The sequence below is a fragment of the Callospermophilus lateralis genome, unplaced genomic scaffold, assembly GCF_048772815.1.
Source record: "Callospermophilus lateralis isolate mCalLat2 unplaced genomic scaffold, mCalLat2.hap1 Scaffold_91, whole genome shotgun sequence".
In the NCBI taxonomy this organism is placed as follows: Eukaryota; Metazoa; Chordata; class Mammalia; order Rodentia; family Sciuridae; genus Callospermophilus; species Callospermophilus lateralis.
The window spans coordinates 2,490,877-2,510,782 of NW_027517238.1; the positions used below are offsets into that span (position 1 = coordinate 2,490,877).

Sequence of the window (19,906 nt, forward strand, 5' to 3'; positions counted from 1 at the left end):
CAAGGTCCCACTAAACTGATCACTGACAAGAGAAATGATGACATTAACAATTAGGATTTACCTTTGAACCTCATCTTCCTACAGTTTGGATACCTGAAAAAAATATGGTTTTCTAAGCAATGATGTTATTAATGAGTTTTGGGGAATGAGCCAATTTTATCTACTATAAGTGATGTTTAAAGTGTGATTCCTGGACCAGTAGCATTCTCATTATTTGAGAACTTGTTCAAATTCAAATCTTCTGCCCTACTTCAGATCTATTGAACCAGGAACTCTGTCAGTGAGGCCAAGCCATCTGTGTTTTAATGGGCTTTCCTGGTGATTCTGATGCACTGTAAAGTTTGAAAACAACTGTGTTAAAATAAAATTTATTGAGGAAAGAGTTTACTATTTGGTCTGGGCTTCAACATTGCAAAGCTCTGGAGGAAACATAATGCATGTAAAATGCAATGACAGTGCAACAAGGGAAGTGACCTCCAACCAGAAAATTTGATGACAAGTCTTAGATATATTACCACCACACATTACTGCTTTCACATGTGTAAAGCACTAACAAAATTAACAATTCTTAGAAGGTTATCTATACATGTTTGTGTGCTTGGAGCCCAGAATTATTGAATATTATGATAGTTAATTTTAGATAGATTATTATATTTTTAATATAGATCTGAGGCTTCCCACAGCAAAGTTATAAATTACTTTCATTTTCACAAAGAAACATTTATTTACTCTATCAAAACTTAGTTATCTAAAACAAATGGAAGTTTTTATGCCTGATAACCACATATGATCATCCTTCAAGACTCGATTCACTATTGATATCAATTTTAAGTAATTTGTATTCATTTCTGTCAAAAGCCATGTTAAATAATTCATTCATATATGCATTAGATTTCACTTTAAAATTCAAATCTTCTGTGACCTATTGCTACATTATATAGTATCATATCAGATACTATATCAGATACTATATCAGATACCAAGACACTAATACTTTAACTCTTTGAAGATGATAATGCTAGTATTTTATGAAAGAAATAATATGGTATAGTTTCAGTAAGGCATGTCCCTTGAAGGCCTGTTTGTTAAAGACTTGGACCTCAAATTGTGGCTCTTAGAAAGCTGTTGGAATCTTTAGTAGGTGAGGCCTAATAGGAGGATGTTAGGTCACTGGGGTTATGTTCATGAAGAGGTACTAGGACCCTAGCCCCTTCCAGTCTCTGCTTTCTGACTGCCATAAAGTAAGCCACTTACTTGCTCTAGCTTGCAATCCCTGATGTGAAACAGTGCTTTATCATAGACCCAAAGTGATAGGGACAACCATCTGTTGACTGAAACCTCCAAAACTGTGAGTCAAAATAAAGCGCTACCCTTTTACAATTGATTATCTCAGGTATTTTTTATAGTAATAGAAAGCCAGTTAACACATAATCTAATGAAGAATGTCTTTGCATCCTCTTTAACTGAACTTCTTAAGATTACTGTTCATCTTATTCTTTAATAACCAAAAATAACAATATACAAGTAGTCCAATCATTCTTCTTAACAAAGTGCTGAGGAAAGTCTTTTCAACTTACTTCTAATGAACATTTATAGGTTCTCAGCTTTCTTTTAGTGGATAATAAGAACCATGAAACTCATTGCTTCATTTTTGCATGGGATGCAAGAAATCAGTTTTATTATTAATTGCTCTCCCTTAACTCTAGGACTTTTATGTAATTATGCTTCTGATCCCATTTTGATTACATGGCTCCTATTCTATTGGCCTTGTTTCAAAAGTTTTAACAACTTTTGGGATTGTCTTGTTTTTAGGCACCAGGAATTGAACCCAGGGTACTTAACCACTGAGCCACATCCCCAGCCCATTTTCATCTTTTTATTTTAAGACAAGATATTTCTAAGTTGCTCAGGGCCTCTCTAAGTTGCTGAGACTGACTTTGAACATGTGATCCTCTTGCCTCAGCCTCTAGAGCTGATGGGATTACAGGCATGCACTGCCACAACTGGCCTTTTGTCTCATTTAAAAATTTCTTGAATACTTTTTTGAAAACAAAAGAGTTATAAAAATTAAATTTCCCCTTCTACCCATTTATATTATTATATCTATACATTTATTCACTCACCTTTTCTTTTCTTCATCCATCCAGCCAACCATATACCCATCTTCCTATCTATCTATCCATTTTTTTTGTTCAAATATCTTCTGATCCATAACCAAATATGGTCAAAGAAAATGAATTCAAAGCATGTATAATTATGAATAGACTACTGATCCAGAAAATATTTATGCTAGAATAGAATAGTGCAGATTCTTTGTTTTGCAGAAGAGAAGTCATTTTAATTGCCATAAACTGAGTTTAAAATAAGAGGGTTTTTAAATTTATTCAACAAATATTAGTAAAAGAAGTGACTCAGTACACCAGAATGTCACTAAAAAGTTCATGAACAATTTCTATTCAATATGCTAGAAAGATATCTATCGCATGAATTAAACAATTATATATTAAAACATATTAATTTGGGCTCCCTGAAATATGAAGATATTGATTATGATAGTAGAAAGATTCAAGGTAAATGAATGTCAAATATAAGAAAAATGAACCTGTGTTTTAAAAAAAATTCAACTTGTGACCCTACATACAGGAAGTTATTATGAACCATGGGGAATTAAGCTAATTTAGGAAAAATAAAATTACTATTATCAATGTGATTGAGTCCATAATCTTTTACTGTAATATTAGAACTCATTAAAATAATTAAAATTGTATTAGAATAAAAATTATTAGTTGGCACTGTGATTTGAGACAATATTATTATATATTGCAATTAGTATAATTTCAGTAGATCTATAATCTTATAACCTTTAAAGGATTAATCAGAACAGATTATTTATAATATTTTAATGCAAAAAATATAGTTCTTGTTTAGGAACTCATCTATATTTATACTAAGGTGAATCTGTCTTGACCAACAAAGCTCATAATGTTATCAGTAGATAGAATCTGATATCCAGTTTTACTATAGGCCATAACACTTTTAGGTGACAAAGAGAGTTTTTAAAGGTTTATAATTCATGTTAATGAAATGTGCACAGAAAAATTACAAAAGTGATATCATTATCAGCATCTAAATCATTGTCCCGTGAAGGACAGATGATCAACAAATATTCTCTTTGAAAAAATTTTAAGAGTCATGTCTAATAGAATTGTTTTTGATGATCAATCTGAGCTATGTGTACACTGTCCAATATGGCAGCCACATGTGTAGGTGGACTAGAGTAATGAGGATGTGAAATTTTAGTTATATTTAATTTTAGTAATTTAAATATTATTAAATAGCAATACACTAAGATGTTTGTAGGAGCACTATACATAACAGTCCCAAACTGTAATTTTTCCAAATTCCCATTAGTGACAGAGTTGAAAAACAAATTATAATTGTACAATGGCATAGTATGCAGCAATGAGAATAAAAACTGCAGTACTACACACAACAGTGTGAGAAAAACTTCATAAGTTTATTTTGTGTCAAATAAGATACAAGAAAATATACATTATGATTCCAGTCACATCTACCAGAACAGACTAAATTTTACTCTTAGATATTATAGGTCTCTTGATTTCTACTTCTAACAAAGTCAAATTAAAATGTATCAAAGACTTAGGAATTAGACCAGAAACCCTGCAAGTGCTAGGAAAAAACACAGGGCCAATGTTCCATCATATTGGTATTGGCAACAACTTCCTTTAAACTGTCACCAACAAGACCCTTTAAACTCAAGAAAAACTAAAGATCAATAAGTGTGATGCCATCAACTTAAACATCAACAAAGCAAAGGAAACAAGAGCATGAAGAGAGAACCTAGAGAATGGGAGAAAATCTTTGCTAACTGCTTCTCGGTTAGGGGATTACTATCCAGAATATATAAAGAACTCAAAAAACTTAATACCAAAATAACAAATGACCCAATCAATAAATAGGCAAAAGAACTAAATAGACATTTCTCAAAATAAAAAACACAAATGGCCAACAAATATATGAAAAGATGTTGAATATCTCTAGCAATCAAGGAAATGCAAACCAAAATGACATTATTTCCATTATTTCATCTAACTCCAATTAGAATGGCAATTATCAAGAAAACACAAAATAAATAAATGCTGGTGAAGATCTAGGGAAAAAATATACCTTGCTGTTGGGACTGCAGACTAGTACAGCCACTCTGGAAAGCAATATGGAAAATCCTCAAAACACTAAAAATATAACCACTATATGACCCAGCTATCCCACTCATTGGTATTTATATGAAAGAACCCAAACCAGCACATTATACCAATACAGTCACCTCAACATTTGTAGCAGCACAATTCACAATAGCCAAATTATGTAATCAACACAAATGTCCATCAATAAATTAATGGATTAAGAAATTACAGTATATATATATATATATATATATATATATATATATATATATATATATATATATATGAGTTTTACTCAGTCATAGAGGAGAAATTTGCTGGTAAATAGATGGAAATGGGGACCATCATGCTATGTGAAATAAGCCAGTCTCAGAACATCAAGGGTTGAATTTTTTTTCATATGTGGAAACTAGAGTAAGATAAAGGAGATAAGGGGTGGGAGATCAAATATCATAAAGATATAGGGAAGATCATTACATTGGAAGAAGGAGATTAAGAAGGAGAGCTGGTATGGTAAGTGAGAGGAAATGCAAATGAAATTTTAAAAAATTATGATATGTTCATATATAGAGATATACCACAAGGAGTTTCATCTTTATGTATAAGTAGAAAGAACCAATCAAAAATAAATAAATAAATGAGCGAAAAGAGGTTCAGTAGAGTAGAGAAAGGAGAATGGGAGCAGGGAGGAGGAGAGGAAAGGGGAGGATGTGAACTGATATCAAATTTCATAAATGTATGAATTTGTCAAGATGAACCTAACTGCTATAAAGAACTATAGTGCTCTAAAGAAAAAGTTACAGATCTCTTAGCATAGTAATTATTACTTGTTAAACAAATTACTTCTAAACTTAGAAGCTTAAAGCAATAAACATTTATTATTCACATTTTTTTCTGAAAATCAGAAATACAGAAGTGGCTTGAGTGGTTTTGGCTTAGGACTTCTCATAATATTATAGTCAAGATATCATTTTAGGCTGCAGTCACCTAAAGGCTTGAGTGGAGCAAGGGTACCTACTTCCAAGTTCACTCACTTGGCTGTTGGCCTGTATCCTCATATTTTAGCTAACTGTTGACTGGTCACCACAGTTCCTTACCATGGGAGTCTTTTCGTAGTTTACAACATGACAGCTCAAGTTCCTAAAGCAAGAAATATGCAAGAGAGAGGGACCAAAATGGATTCTGCAATGTCATTTTAAACAAGCCTTCAAAGTAGCACAAAAAAGTGAGCATTCTTTTAAATAAAGAGCCAATTTATTCCCTGCATTAAAACAAGAGGTATGTCAGAGAACAAAGGTCAGCATGTTATTTGGCATAGGACCAACTTTAAATAGTTAAGTATTCAGTTTTGTGTACATTGTGATGTGAAGAAATAGGAAAATAATGTGAGGAAAAGTATGAGTTAAATCTTTATCTCAGGTTTAAAAGTCATTGGATAAACTTCTAAAATATTTAAATCAAGAAATATGACTTATTAATATTAACATATGATTTAAAGATGAAGCCCCAAGGAAAGAAGTTTCTAAGTCACTGGACAGATCCGAAGGTGGACATTCAGGCTAATTAAGTGTTCAGACTTTCATATGTAGAAAAATATCTCTGCCAGAAGAAAGAAAAAAATAGTATCAGCTGCATGAAGCTATGGGTCTTAAAATTCTTTTTTTATTTTATTTCTCTCATTTTGGAGATATTCCAGATGCTTAAAAGATGGAGGCAGGATATAATAGAAAGGTCAGAGTGTGGCTCTTGTTAACTGTGTGATGTGTCATAAATGATCAGAGTGAGTCAGTCCTTTATGACACATCATTTAAAAAGTGGTGAGATCCTCCCCATGAATTTTAGTGTATATAATCTGTGAGGTACCAAACATTTTCCTGTTATACAACATTAGCTCTCTAAATATTAAATAAATATGAACCACAATAATGTGTGTTCAATAAAGGGAAAAATGAAGGGTATGAAGTATTTATAGAAGTCATTCATATGCTTAATTGTAGTTTCCACTATTATTAATTCATTCCCAGTTGCTTAACATAATATAAAGAAATTATGACTTAGCATTATGTGAACTTTCAAAGGCAAATTTCTCTACCATTAGTAATTTTCAAAGATAATAATATAATTAGAAATATTTTAATCTGTTTTATTAATGATAGAAAATATAACTTGGTGACATCATTTCAGATCATTACCTGTAATGAGTCTGAATTCTTTGTTGACCTATTTAATTTGATAATTATGTACCCTCGTCTACTTTCAAATGCACATAATAAATTTAGCAAGGATTAAGAAGGGATAAAATATTCTTGGGTTACTACAAGAGAGAGGCAAAAGTCTTAGGAGAATTTGCCTCTATAGGTCTGTTAACCTCATTGTCAGAAAATTAACATTAATTTCCCCAGGAGCACTGCAATTCAGAAGCCCCAAGGACTTCACTTATTAAAAGGAGGCAGTGCAGCTTTGGGGTTCAGAGAGCAGGCTTTTTAGTCTCAATTACCTGCCCTTCACTTATTAGCAGTGTGACCTCAGTTTCCTCATCGGTTAAATCAGTGTAGTAACAGTAGAGTTCCTGTCTCACAGGGCTGCTGTAGGTATTAAATTAGACATGCATATTAAATACTTATCACAGTAGTGAGCTGATATAATGAATGCTAAGCTATCATTGTGTATATTCTGAATAAAGGTGATTGAGGAAGTATAGACTTCAGTTCAGGAATTCTGAACTGTTTTAGAATTTTCCATATCAATAGACAAGATCTTTTGTTTGTCCCAAATATATTGACTCAAAGGTCATCTTTATTTCAAAAATTTACCCTTCAAAGTTCAGAACAGTTCATCCTACCTGGCACTTCAATTGATTAGAATGAATTTGTTTAAAATATACCCCTTTTTGATTAATGATTGTAAAGCATGACTATATATTATATGTAAACCTTATTTTTTAAAACCTGAGTAGATTATAGATTGAAGGCAGGTTTGTCAATTTGTTATTCCTTCTAAATTACCATTATCTGGCTACTTCATTATATTCACTTTGTGCTTTCTTGAAAGTATTACAAAAATTTGCTGCTAGTTTGATCCATGAAACCAAATGTCCACAGTATAAGTAAAGCATACTAGTAGCTGATGTTTAAGCTAATGAAATGAGAAATGTATTACATATCAGCTTCAAATAGTTCATTTATGCAGTTAGAGTAAAAAAGTTGTATTTTCCTTCTGTACTTCAGAAATTAAACATTTTCTTTTTAAAAATTTTATTTTAATTGGAGCTAATATTAGCTTATTAATAAAAGGAACCTAGAGGAGTTAAAATGAAATCATGTTGCAATAATGAAAAGATTTTGTTATATTTTCCTTAAAATACCCTAAATCTTTTTCACATTATCTCACACAGTGAAAACTGGATGTTTACATGGCTTTATGTTTTTTATTATTTTCTTTTGCCAAAATTGCCATGGGAAAACAATGGGAGCAGTTTTGCTACTGTGGAAATGAGTTTTCTCAAGGAATTGATAGAATTATTGTGTTGCATGCTTGTTGGTATATGAGAAAAATACTTCTTAGTAAGGAAGATTATGAATACGGTTTTGCAAACAGGCCATGACAGCTATTGAGACCACATTTCTTTGTGCTTAACTGTGTTTATAGTTAATAAAGGATGTCAAAGAAAGCAATGGTTTTTGTGGGTAATTTACTGTTCATGCCAAAACTTGGCTGGACACACCTTAAATGTTCTCTCTTCTTTCAGTACTACCACAAGTAAAGATAAACTCATTAAATATTTTTGAATGTTTCTGTAATCCTGACTAAATATATTTTTGGAGTTTCCTTACTTGAGAAAAATATAACTCACGTTACATTTAATACAAATTAAACATAAGCTACATTTTTTTCTGGCTTTTATATATTCTATTCATTCCATTAATTGTATTCCCTTAATGTGTTCAATTATTTATCTACTTCATGCTGAGCTAGGTACATCAAATATAAATAGGCAAATATAAGGAAATATTGGAAATGCGTAAACCTTAGTGTCATGACTCATTCATGAAACAATTTAGTAGTATTTTGTGGCAAATACTATTGTATTTAATGCTAAAAATGGGTTCCATCAATAAAGTACTTAAAAACAAGTCTAAAGAATGAGCAGAATTTAAGCAGGGGAAGGACTATGATGTGGACTTGAAAAGATGATGATGGTTAGAGGAAGTAGGGCTAAAAATTGGCAATGGATTCAGGACATTATTATGGTGAAGAGGATTGCATTTAATGGGCATCCGAATGTAGGAGGAAAAGCAGAGCAGGAGATCAAAGAAAACACTGGGGCTTTTTCATGAGTGAATGGGCATAAAAATAGAGCAATGCTGTGTGTGAATATGGTTTCTTCCCTGTAAAACTCATGCTGAAATTTAATTCCCATAATGAGACATTAGGACTAAGAGACCATGGGGCCCAGAAAGGGGGCACAGCCGCCCGCTGTAGACAGACCACCCCAACTGGAGGAGGGGCCTTAAAAGAGCATACTATAGGGATACTGCTACATAGATGTTCATAGCAGCACAATTCACAATAGCTAGACTGTGGGCCCAACCGGATGCCCTTCAATAGATGAATAGATAAAAAAAATGTGGCATTTATACACAATGGAGTATTACTCAGCACTAAAAAATGACAAAATCATGGCATTTTCAGGGAAATGGATGGCACTAGAGCAGATTATGCTAAGTGAAGCTAACCAATCCCTAAAAAACAAATGACAAATGTCTTCTTTGATATAAGGAGAGCAACTAAGAACAGAGCAGGGAGGAAGAGCATGAAAAGAAGATTAACATTAAACAGGGACGAGAGGTGGGAGGGAAAGGGAGAGAGAAGGGAAATTGCACGTAAATGGAAGGAGACCCTCATTGTTATACAAAATTACATATAAGAGGAAGTGAGGGGAAAGGGAAAAAAAACAAGGGAGAGAAATGAATTACAGTAGATGGAGTAGAGAGAGAAGATGGGAGGGGAGGGGAGGGGGGATAGTAGAGGATAGGAAAGGCAACAGAACACAACAGACACTAGTATGGCAATATGTAAAAACGTGGATGTGTAACCAATGTGATTCTGCAACCTGTATACGGGGTAAAAATGGGAGTTCATAACCCACTTGAATCAAATGTATGAAATATGATATGTCAAGAATTATGTAATGTTTTGAACAACTAATAATAGAAATTAGAACCACACACACACAAAAAAAAAAAAAAGAAATAGGACTAAATATAATTTTAAGTAGGTGATTCAAGGTTCTGCCCTCAGGAATGGGTTAGTCCACTAATCTACTAACTAATGGATTAGCGGGCTATGTGTTATATTGAGAGTGGGTCTGCTATAAAAGGCACTTTGACCAGGTGTCTCACATGTCCCTATCTCTCAGCACTGTGTCACCTCAAGGTTTGCCACCAAGGAAGCCATCAATACATGTGGCCTCTTGACCTTGGACCAAAACCATGGACCTCTTTTCTTTTAACTCATCCACTGTATAGTATTATGTTATTAGCAATAGTAAATGGATTAAGACAAATAAGTAGATGAAAACTAGGTTTTCTGGGTAGAAAATAACATGTTTAGATTCATATGGGATAGGTTTGAGGTGCTGTAGAAAATTCAGATAGACTTTTGCAATGGAAAATTGGTTTGGCTTTCTGGCCTTCAACGAGTATGTCTGAATTAGAGAGACTTTGGAAGTCATATCCATGTAGCTGGGAGCTGTGATTTGGGAATCTTTCACCTCAGAAAAATGATGTGTTTTCTTCCTCCTTGGCTCTGTTATCTTATTCATTGAAAGTAGAGCAATTTTATGGAATCTTACTCTATAACCCTATTAGCCAATATATGTTTCTGTGATGGTAGCCTTATTTCTATTTTTCAAAACGGAAGTTCACATATGTGTCAACTGAACATTTGAAATGGGTTTAGTGTAACTGAGGAGCTGAAATTTTATTTACTGCTTACAAATTTAATTTTTAATAGCCATGTCTATTTATATGTTATTATCATTGGGCAGCATGCCTAGAGGATGGACAAAGGAAGGGAGTATAGTAGATAATACTGGAAGGTACAGTGGCTTAGAAAAGTACCCTAAATCTAGTGAAGGGTTAATAAATGTTACTGTTTTTAAACCTGGAAATATCTTTTTATTGGATACTAATTCTGAAACTTTATTTTTTTAAAGAAAAGGTCAATCTACATATTGGCTTTGCTGATACATTGATACCTATGCTCAGTGTTATGCCGTTTTAGAAATAGTTTGCATATGACATTACCAATTTCTTTCAACAATATTTTGATTGTATGGAAAACATCTTACCAAAAGAATGCTTACAGCATCTTTATTGATTCTACAACAGAATTAGTATCTATAATTAGTTTCTTCTGTTTAGCAATTTAGATGTTTTATTCATTTAAATATTGTTATGTTTACAGTTCTGTTTTTCATACCAATTCCTTTTTGTGATTTCTTGAGATTTATATTGAACATGATAAGTAACTACATAGTCTCAGGCTTGGGAATAACAAAGATGACATAAAAGGGATAGATAATTTTAAAATATTTCTATAAATATGTGTTTCATTGTCTTTGATATCTTTTTACTTTTCAGAGATCCAAGAAAAAATCCTGCCAAAATGTTTTATATCTCTACTTTTAAAAATTATTAAGTGTCAGTTAATCAAATAACTTATTTAAAAATACAACCCTACACTCCTGGAAATTATAAAAACCTACAATTACGAAGACAATCTTCTCTTATTTATTTTAATAGTAATTCCTGAGTTTGTAACACAAGTGAATGTTGCCTTGGAAGCCTTAAACAAGAACTCCTTAAACGTATTTGATGATAATCAATTTGTGGATATCTCAAAGAAGATCTATGACACAATTCATGATATCAGATGTTCTGTCATGATGATTCGGGTAAGTCTGCTTTACTTTCCTTGAATTATTTCAACATTCTTCATCATCTGAAATGCTTGGAATGGTTGCAAGAAAGACTTTATTCTATTTTCTGATATCAACGCTGAAATCCATTAGAACTTCAGCAATTCATATGTATCCCCAAAGTCAGATCCACTGTCACAAACCATAATTCTACTTATGTATTTGGTTATAACTTATGTAAATGAGTATATTAGCTGCAGAATGTGCAGAAATGATAAGATGTATTGTGTACAAGTGTCTCATGGCATGATCAAGAGGCAAAGAGAAATATATCAAGTAATTTGCTTTCTTTCCTCTAACAAATGGCAAGTATCTTTCCTATTACTAAGTTGGAATTGATAAGGAAATGTATTAAAACAAGGTATTTCTGTAGTGAAATCCTCTCTTCCTATATCACAGAATCACAGAGTGTTTTGCAAGAAATCTGACCTGGAGCCACCAGGAACAGCAAACTCTTGAACTTTCCCAGTCTCTGAGTTGTCTATTTAAGGAAATGCATGCCACATTTCCAGGGATGTGAATACATTGTAGGCACACTGTATATACACAGACCACAGTCATGCTTTTACTCAAATGTTTATGTAAATTAATTTAAATGTTAATAATGAAACAACATATGTACATGTAAGATATTAAGTCTTGGGACAGGTTCACCTGCATGCAGACCCTTAAGTAAGGATTAATGTTATTAGAAGTGTATTTAGGAACAAATAAAAGTGAGATTAGGATGGGAAGGAAGCTAATAAGGTATAATTATGAATCACCACAGGCAATTGGGGCTGATCCTGCTCGTGAACCCTGGGAGGTACTGTATTATACACCTCAGAATTATTTCACCTGAGGTGAACAAAATCTGGAAACTTAGCAGCCTATTCATCCTTGATTAAATGCTATTCTCAGGGGTGGTACCGGGGCCTGATGTTCAGAGTCAGTCAAGCTCTTGTGGCCAAAGAAAGCAACCCTCAGGCAGGGTGGCAGGTGCTTGCAGTTAGAAGATTCGGCAGGACTGCTGAGTGTAATTTGTAAGAATGAATAGAGTTTCATCTGAAAGCTTCTGGACTTAACTACTAGTAACACTGTAGGATGAAAGTAAAAGTGGCAAGAAGATATGGGTAACGTATTAATAGTAGCTGATAGACCTGAAAGTTACAATTAGGTGACACTGAGAAATCCATAGGGATGACAGTGGGGAGCCTGGCAGGGTCGGTGGAAGAGGGTGCAAGACAGTGGTTAAAGTGTCAAGATATGAGATTTAGCATATCAGAACTTGGGAAAACCTGAAAGCAAACCAGTTATAGATATTAGAAAGAAACCCCAACTCCAAATGATTACTGCCGCAGTCTGGCTGGGCACAAAATCACGAGCCACTCAAGCAGGAACAAACTTTATTTTTGAAACTGCCGCCAATGCCCCATACGTTGACCGACCCACGCAGTGTTCTCCCGGACCCTAACAGGAAGTCCCTCCTCCGGAATTCCCTCCTACCGCACTTCCCCAACCAATGGGAACTCTCTAGGAGTCCCATAGCAGGCTGAGGTGGACAGGAGGACTCCAATATCCATATGAATGCAGATCTTAACATAATTATATCATCTCAATGGCTTGCTGGTGTCACCTTTCAACCAAAAATGCCATGCATCATATTACTTGGCTGTGGCTCTTAGCAGATTACAATTTTTTTTTTTCTCCACAATGTTGTGAAGCTGCATGTATTTAGTAGTAATTATACTTTGAAGTTTGATCTTTTTCTGGGCTGCCAATATGTGATATCATACTGTCTCAATGTTGAACAGCTGCACAGAGCTGCACTCCCAGTCAGCCCTCCAGCCATGAGGCTAAACAGCAGATACTCCATGGTGTATTGTTACTCATCTTGATATTCAGTAGGTTTGTTGTATTAAATGCAGTTTTGACTTAGATGATATTTTTAATTTACAGTGGATTTATTGAGCCCCATCATAAGCTGAGGAACATTGTACTGATGAGCAGCATACAAGACTTTGTTCATATGATTGGAAACTATGAAGCTATACCAACACAATAAGTGAAAAACAAAGAAACTTTATCAAATAATTCTTTTCTCCTTGCAAAGGTTTTATGCCTTACCTGGGTAGACTAGTAGATTAGTACTTATCCCAAATTAGGAGGATAAGTGAGTCCAGTCAAGGAGACAAGCATAATAGCATAAAGAAGACACATGCTTTTTAGGAAATTGTCTTACCAGGACTAAAGCCCTACATTTCACTATTCCTGCACAGATATTTGAGAAGATATGCCAGTGAAACAGTATATAAGAATCAAGGTAGAGAATACATAAAAGCTGTCTAGAGATGAAAAAACTTCATAACCTCTTTTAGCTAGATGTTCCAGTATTTACATTTTTTTCTTATTATCAAGATGACTTGTGTATAACAAATCAAATTATCTTGCCATCATTTCTACATATTTCTCAAAGTGGTCCTCTTTAGGACAGGAGAGCAATTTATTGTAATTATTAGTACCTTTGAGGCAGTATTTTTTCCCCAATAGTCTATTCTTTTTCAAGGTAAATACTTCCATTTCTGTTAACTTTTTCTCACAGGAATAATCTAGTGTTTTGTGTTCTTCTTTAGTCCTTATTTAATTTTCAACAAACTTTTCAAGTAAGACTATCCAAATCAAATAAAGTAGACGGCTTGTTCTTATGTGTCATTTAGACTGCTATAATAACCATCTTTGGCTTGTTTGTACCCCGTTTTAAACAACAGGATTATTGAATTAAGGATGACTTGCTTAAATTATACAGTATTGGCCCTTTATCTGACTGAAATCCTCAATATATAGCTCTGTTTAAGGATATTTGGATCCAATACTGCATTAGCTGAGCACATGTCTCTAAGAATATGGTTTGAAAGAATGCTTTTTGAATTTTGAGATAGACATATTTTTTCTTTAAATAAACTAGATGGCCATAAAAATAAGACAGATAAAAATAGAGTTTTGCTTGAAACTATAAAAGGAAAAATAGATGATGATGGTGGGAACACAAGGTTAAGAGAATATTTCTATTCTATATAGAATATTTCTATATATAAGAGAATATTTCTATATATTTCCACCATACTCACTCTCCACATGCTTTCTTTGCCAAAAAGCAATCTGCCAGCAGCCCAGTCTGGCCTGAGGGAACATGAAATGTCACATTCATCAACAAATTGAGTCAGGGGGCAGAAGGCCTGGCAGTCAGTGTAGATAATGAGTCCATCATCTCTGTCCCTACACCTGCAGATAAAATACGTATGTACTGTACTATATTGGTGTTGTGTGTCTGAATTCTCACAGTCAAACTACTGGAGGGAGAGGCCCTGTCTGTTCCAGCTAGTCACTGACTCCCACAGAATGGTACCTGCTGCAATTAGAGTTCTGTGGAATTAAGTTCTGCTATATGGTTACCACTTGTATTGTTACTTTAAATGCCTGTATTTATTTCTGAACTGCAGAAGAAAATGTTATGCTCAAATTCGGGACCCCCAAAAGACCACCAGAGACCAAGATGGACGTAAGCAGTAAAGAGGTGTTTATTGCAAGCTAGCTGGGTCCTCCACACGCGTGCGCACACAGCAACTGGTGACGCTGAGAGGCCCCGTGCCCAGGGTTTGCAGCATTCTTTGGGGAAGGCAGAGACCCCACATACATCATAGCATCTTTTAGCAAATCATCACACACCACGGGGAAATCAAACAACAACTCTAAAACATGATTACCACATTCACTGGCGGGAACAAGTTGGGTAGGGGTGATTGGTTACTACAAGAAGGGGATTCATTTGAACTGATTGGTTTAAGCCAAGAGGGGTATTCATGCTGAACTACATGGTTTCCCAACAGGTTATCAAACACCATAAACTACTGGGAGGGTCATCTGGCATCCCAGATATTTCCCTGTCTCATGTTGATTGGTGGCTTCTAGGGGACTGCTATGGGTCCCCACCTAGCCTGAGTCACAGACACCTGGCACAGCAGATCTCTCCTGTTATTTGTAGATAAACAACTCAGCAGGGTGGGAATGTGCCTAGGAGTGTTCTGTGGGTCTTTCCAAAGACAAAGGTCATACTCCTTCCTTGGACAGGCTTTGCTCTGAGGTAGAGGCTGGTTTTTCAAAAAAAGGTGTATACTACTGAATCCCTACTTTCAGTTTTCACTGCAGTGAAAAATTAAGGATTAAATATTGCTTCCTGAGAAGAGGAACAAAGTTAAACTTTCCATACTCCAGTGCAATCCAAATTATATAAGAAATGTTCAATGGAGAAATACAATACAACTCAAAGTAAATATTTTTATACAGTGGCAACTAACAATTAGAAAATATATTTTTAAAAGGTAATAAATCAAATAAATTTAGTGATAAATTTAACAAAACACATATAAGGTCTATACTATAAAACTTACAAAACATTTTGAAGACAAATTAAAGACCTAAATAGATAGAGAGACAAGTTAAAATGTTGGTCATCCCTAAATAGATTTCTAGATAAAATGCTGTCCCTCCTAAATTCTCAGAAAACCATTTATGAAAACTGATAATCTGAGATGGTTACATGGGTATATATATTTGTCAATATATTAATCCAATTGGACACTTAAAATTATATATAAATTTGAAACAAACTTGATTTTTAAGTCCTATTCTACTCAGTAGCTAATCACTTAGTACAAAGCTAATTTTAATTAGATAAAGTCCTACCAAGCTGTATTAATTAGACAATCTTGTGGGACTATTGAAAATGCTTAAATTAGACACACTACAAAATAAGTACTTTTATACTTTATTATTGTTTTTTTGCCAAGTCTTTCTATTTTATGAGCTCTCTTTCACTAATTTTTATTTCTCATGTTTGTTAATCATTATGTATTACTATCTTAGTTCAGGGGTTGGTAAATTCTGGCCTACTATGGTCTGCCATTAATTTTGTATGGCCTGTGGGCCAAGAATAGTTTTAATATTCTTACATTGTTTAAAACAATTTTAAAAATATTTCTTGACATGTTTAAGTTACATGAAAATCTAGTTTTAGCTTCTGTAAATAAAATTTTATTGAAATATGGCCACTCAATTGTTTTTAACCTATTAATCTGTGCTTCAATGGCCAGGTGGAGTAACTGCAACAGAGACTACATGTTTCAATACCTAAAATATTTACTATCTGGCTCTTTACAGAAAAAGTTTAGTGACCTTTGTTTTAGCCTATTTCCAAAATATTGACTGACTTCTCCAAGAATGCATTCATTCATTTATAAGTTTTATTTTTCAAATCTAATTATCCAAAATATTTGAATACACTCTTTTTTTCTTCAAGTTCCTTGAGTCATGTAATCACCCCAAATGATTTCTGTTAACCCTTTCTACTCAAAGTCTAGAGTCTCAGACATTTTTTCTCCGAGGACTTCCATTTTTCTGGCTACTCTAATTTTCTCACACTTTCTTTTGTAGATAAAACTCTCTTTGTTTCTTTATTTTAAAATTTTACATTCATGTCTTGGTGCTTTGCAGATAAAGTTCTTTAGTTCATTGACTCCTACCCTGCTCTGAAGGCTGTAAGGAATTTTTTACATCCTTTGTATCATTTGTTCAGCATGTAAAATTAAATTTTAAAGTGTCCTTTGATTATCGTCTATTTTGAAATTCACTTTTTAAGCCTAAAGGATGTAGAAATTCATCAACTTTATTCTCTCATTTCATTTTTTAAGTTAATGTAATAATAATTTTGTCCAAAGATTATTGCGTTTACAAATGAATTTTCATAAAATCAGTGTTTGCTGTATGCACCTTAGTTTTCATAGGATGATCTTGGATTATACCCCCTTTTACTCTCAAAAGTATCTACTTTGAATGATAAATTGTTATGCTCACAGTAATTTCTGGGCCTGACTGTACTGTTTGAGGTCCAGTGGTGCATTATCTGCACCTACAGGGTACTGTTCCATAGTGCTTGGCACTAATGACTGTAGTTCCCTGTCAAGCCAGTTTTTCTAACCCTAGGGAATACTTTTTCTCTGTACAACTAACTGCTATCAAATGTTAGCTTCTTCATGCTCTGCAGATTCTTTGTTGACTGTGGAGAATCTCTTCAGGCACCATTTTGAATTTAACACACAAAGACATAACATTTTTTTCATTTCTCCGTGTTAAGCAGATTTCCTAAATTCATCTTAATTGCTCTACTCTTTATTTTCTCAGGAGTCTTGCCCTGAAACTCCAGTTAAAACATATGTCCTTTTTGGAAGTGTGATAGCTCCTTTATAGTGTCAGAAAGAGTTTATAAAGAAGCTAGCTACCAAGGGACTTCCTAAGGGAACTTAATAAAAGGCCTGTGGCAAACTAACCTTAGCTTTATATGCAAATTTATGTCAGACCTTAGTGGGAAGAGTTCTATAGTGAAGCTCTTGCTGTTTCCTCTGAAAACAAAAGAGTGCAAGGTAGGGAAAATCAGAACAGCCTGCTGTGAGTGGTCAGAAAGAGCTGAAGTCTCCTGCTCTCCGTGCACTTTATGGCCTTCCCTTTGGTATGCTATTTGAAGAGAATTTTGACTAAGGTAACTGAGGTGACTAGAGTAAGAAGGAATATTCATTGAGAAACATGTTGGTTAAGCTACAAAAGCAGTGGTAGTGATCTCAGTTACTCATGCTGGGAAAAAGATGTTTGGCTTGAAGTCTTTCTAGGAATAGCTCTCTCACCGAAGGGTCAAAGCCATTGGACTGGCAAGAGTGCATGCGGTCCAGAGGGGCTTTGATGCAGAGTAGTCCTACACAGAGAGAGCTCTGTACAAGCACAGTTCAGAGAGTGGCTTCAAAATCATCAAATCTAAGGAGTTATGCATTTCTCTTTGAAAACACCTTCTTGTATTCAAGCAATTTGGTCGTTAGCATTGTGAACAGAAGAATACAAGAGGAGGATGCTTAGTTGTGGATTTTTTAATTCTTTTGTAATATAATTATTAGTACATATAAATTGTACAAAGTAATGGGTTTAATTGTGAAATTTTTGTACATGTATATAATATACTTTGAGGATACCCATACTCCCTATTGACCTCTCTTACCTCTACTTCTGACTTCCTCCCATTGGTCCCCTTTCATTCACAAATAGTCTCCATACTAATTTCATGCTTTTATTCCCCTTAGATTCCACATGAGAGAAAATATGAAAAACATGTCTTTCTGACTCTGATTTATATCATTCAATATGATGACCTCCGATGCTATTAATTTTCCTGAAAATGACATGATTTCATTCTTCTTTTTGACTGAATAATGTTCCATTGTGTATATATGAATTTTCTTTATCCATTCATCAGCTTATGAGCATCTAGGCTAATGCCATACCTTGGTTATTGTGAACAGTGACAGAATAACCACGTATGCAGGTATCCTGTTTGGGTGCTGACCTTGATTACTTATGGTATATGCTTAGACATGGTACAGCTGAATCATATGGTACTCTTATTTTTAGTTTTTTGAGGAACCTATAAACTGTTTTCAGTAGTGGCTATACTCATGGGCAGTATTTAAAGATTCCTTTCCACACATCCTTGTGAGTGTTTTTTATTTTCTTGACGATAGCCAATTATCAAAGAACTTCCTAAGGGAACTTAATAAAAGGCCAATAGCAAAATAACATTAATGACATTAGCCTTTCTTGATAATATCCATTTTTGTTTGTTTGATAATAGCTATTCGATGGGGGTGAGTTGAAATCTCCATGTAGTTTTGATTTGCATTTCCTTGATTTGTAATGATATTGAGCATTTTGTCATATACTTACTTGCTATCTGCACTTGCCCCTTGAGAAGTATCTGTTAAGCTCTTCTGTTCACTTATTGATTGGGTTATTTGTTCATTGTTGTTGAATTTTTTGAATTTGTTCTATATTCTGGATATTAATCCTCTGTGATATGAGTAGCTGGCAAAGATTTTCCCCATTCTATAGGCTGCCTCTTCACTCTGATGATTATTTTCTTTGCTGTGCAGAAACTCTTAAATTTGATGTGATTCTGATTACCAATCTTTATTTCCTGAGCTATAGGAGTCCTTTTCAGAAAACTGTTGCCTATACCTTTTACTTCAATTATTGCCCTTATGATTGCCTCCATTGCTTTCAAAAGTTTCAGGTCTTACATTAAGGTCTTTGATCTATTTTGAGTTGATTGTTTTTACGAGGTAAGAGATAAGGCTCTAGTTTCAATCTTATACAGGTGGATGACCAGTTTTCCCACCACCATTTGTTGGAGAAGCTGCCTTTTCTCTGATGTATATTTTTGGCCTCTTTGTCAAGAATCAGAGGGTTGTATGTTTTTCCTGCATCCTCTATTATATTTCTTTGTTAAACAATGTTTATTTTTTTCTACCATGCTGTTTTGTTACAATGACTCTATAATATATTTTGAAATCAGATATTATAATGATTTAAGTATTATTCTTCTGTCAGTATTGTTCTGGCTATTTGGGATCTTTCCTGCTTCCATATAAATTTTAGGATTGTTTTTATAGTTCTGTGAAGAATGTCACAGGTATTTTGATGAGGAATACATTGAATCTGTAAATTGCTTCCACTAATATGCCCATTTTAACAATACTAATTCTCCCATTCAATGAACATGGGTGGTCTTTCAATCTTTTAGTGAATTTCTTTATTTTGTCTTTTATAATTTTTATTCTTGAGATCTTCTTGTCTAGGCTTATTT

General features: G+C 34.0%; 1 protein-coding gene across 1 annotated transcript in view; it reads left to right on the plus strand.

Moving 5' to 3' along the window:
- The window catches only part of LOC143641217 (catenin alpha-3-like), a 434,295-nt gene that overhangs the window by 212,063 nt on the left and 202,326 nt on the right, over positions 1 to 19,906 (plus strand). The window contains exon 3 of the mRNA XM_077108548.1: positions 11,012 to 11,163. Coding sequence (XP_076964663.1) covers positions 11,012 to 11,163 — 152 coding nt within the window. The remainder of the gene's footprint in view (positions 1 to 11,011; positions 11,164 to 19,906) is intronic.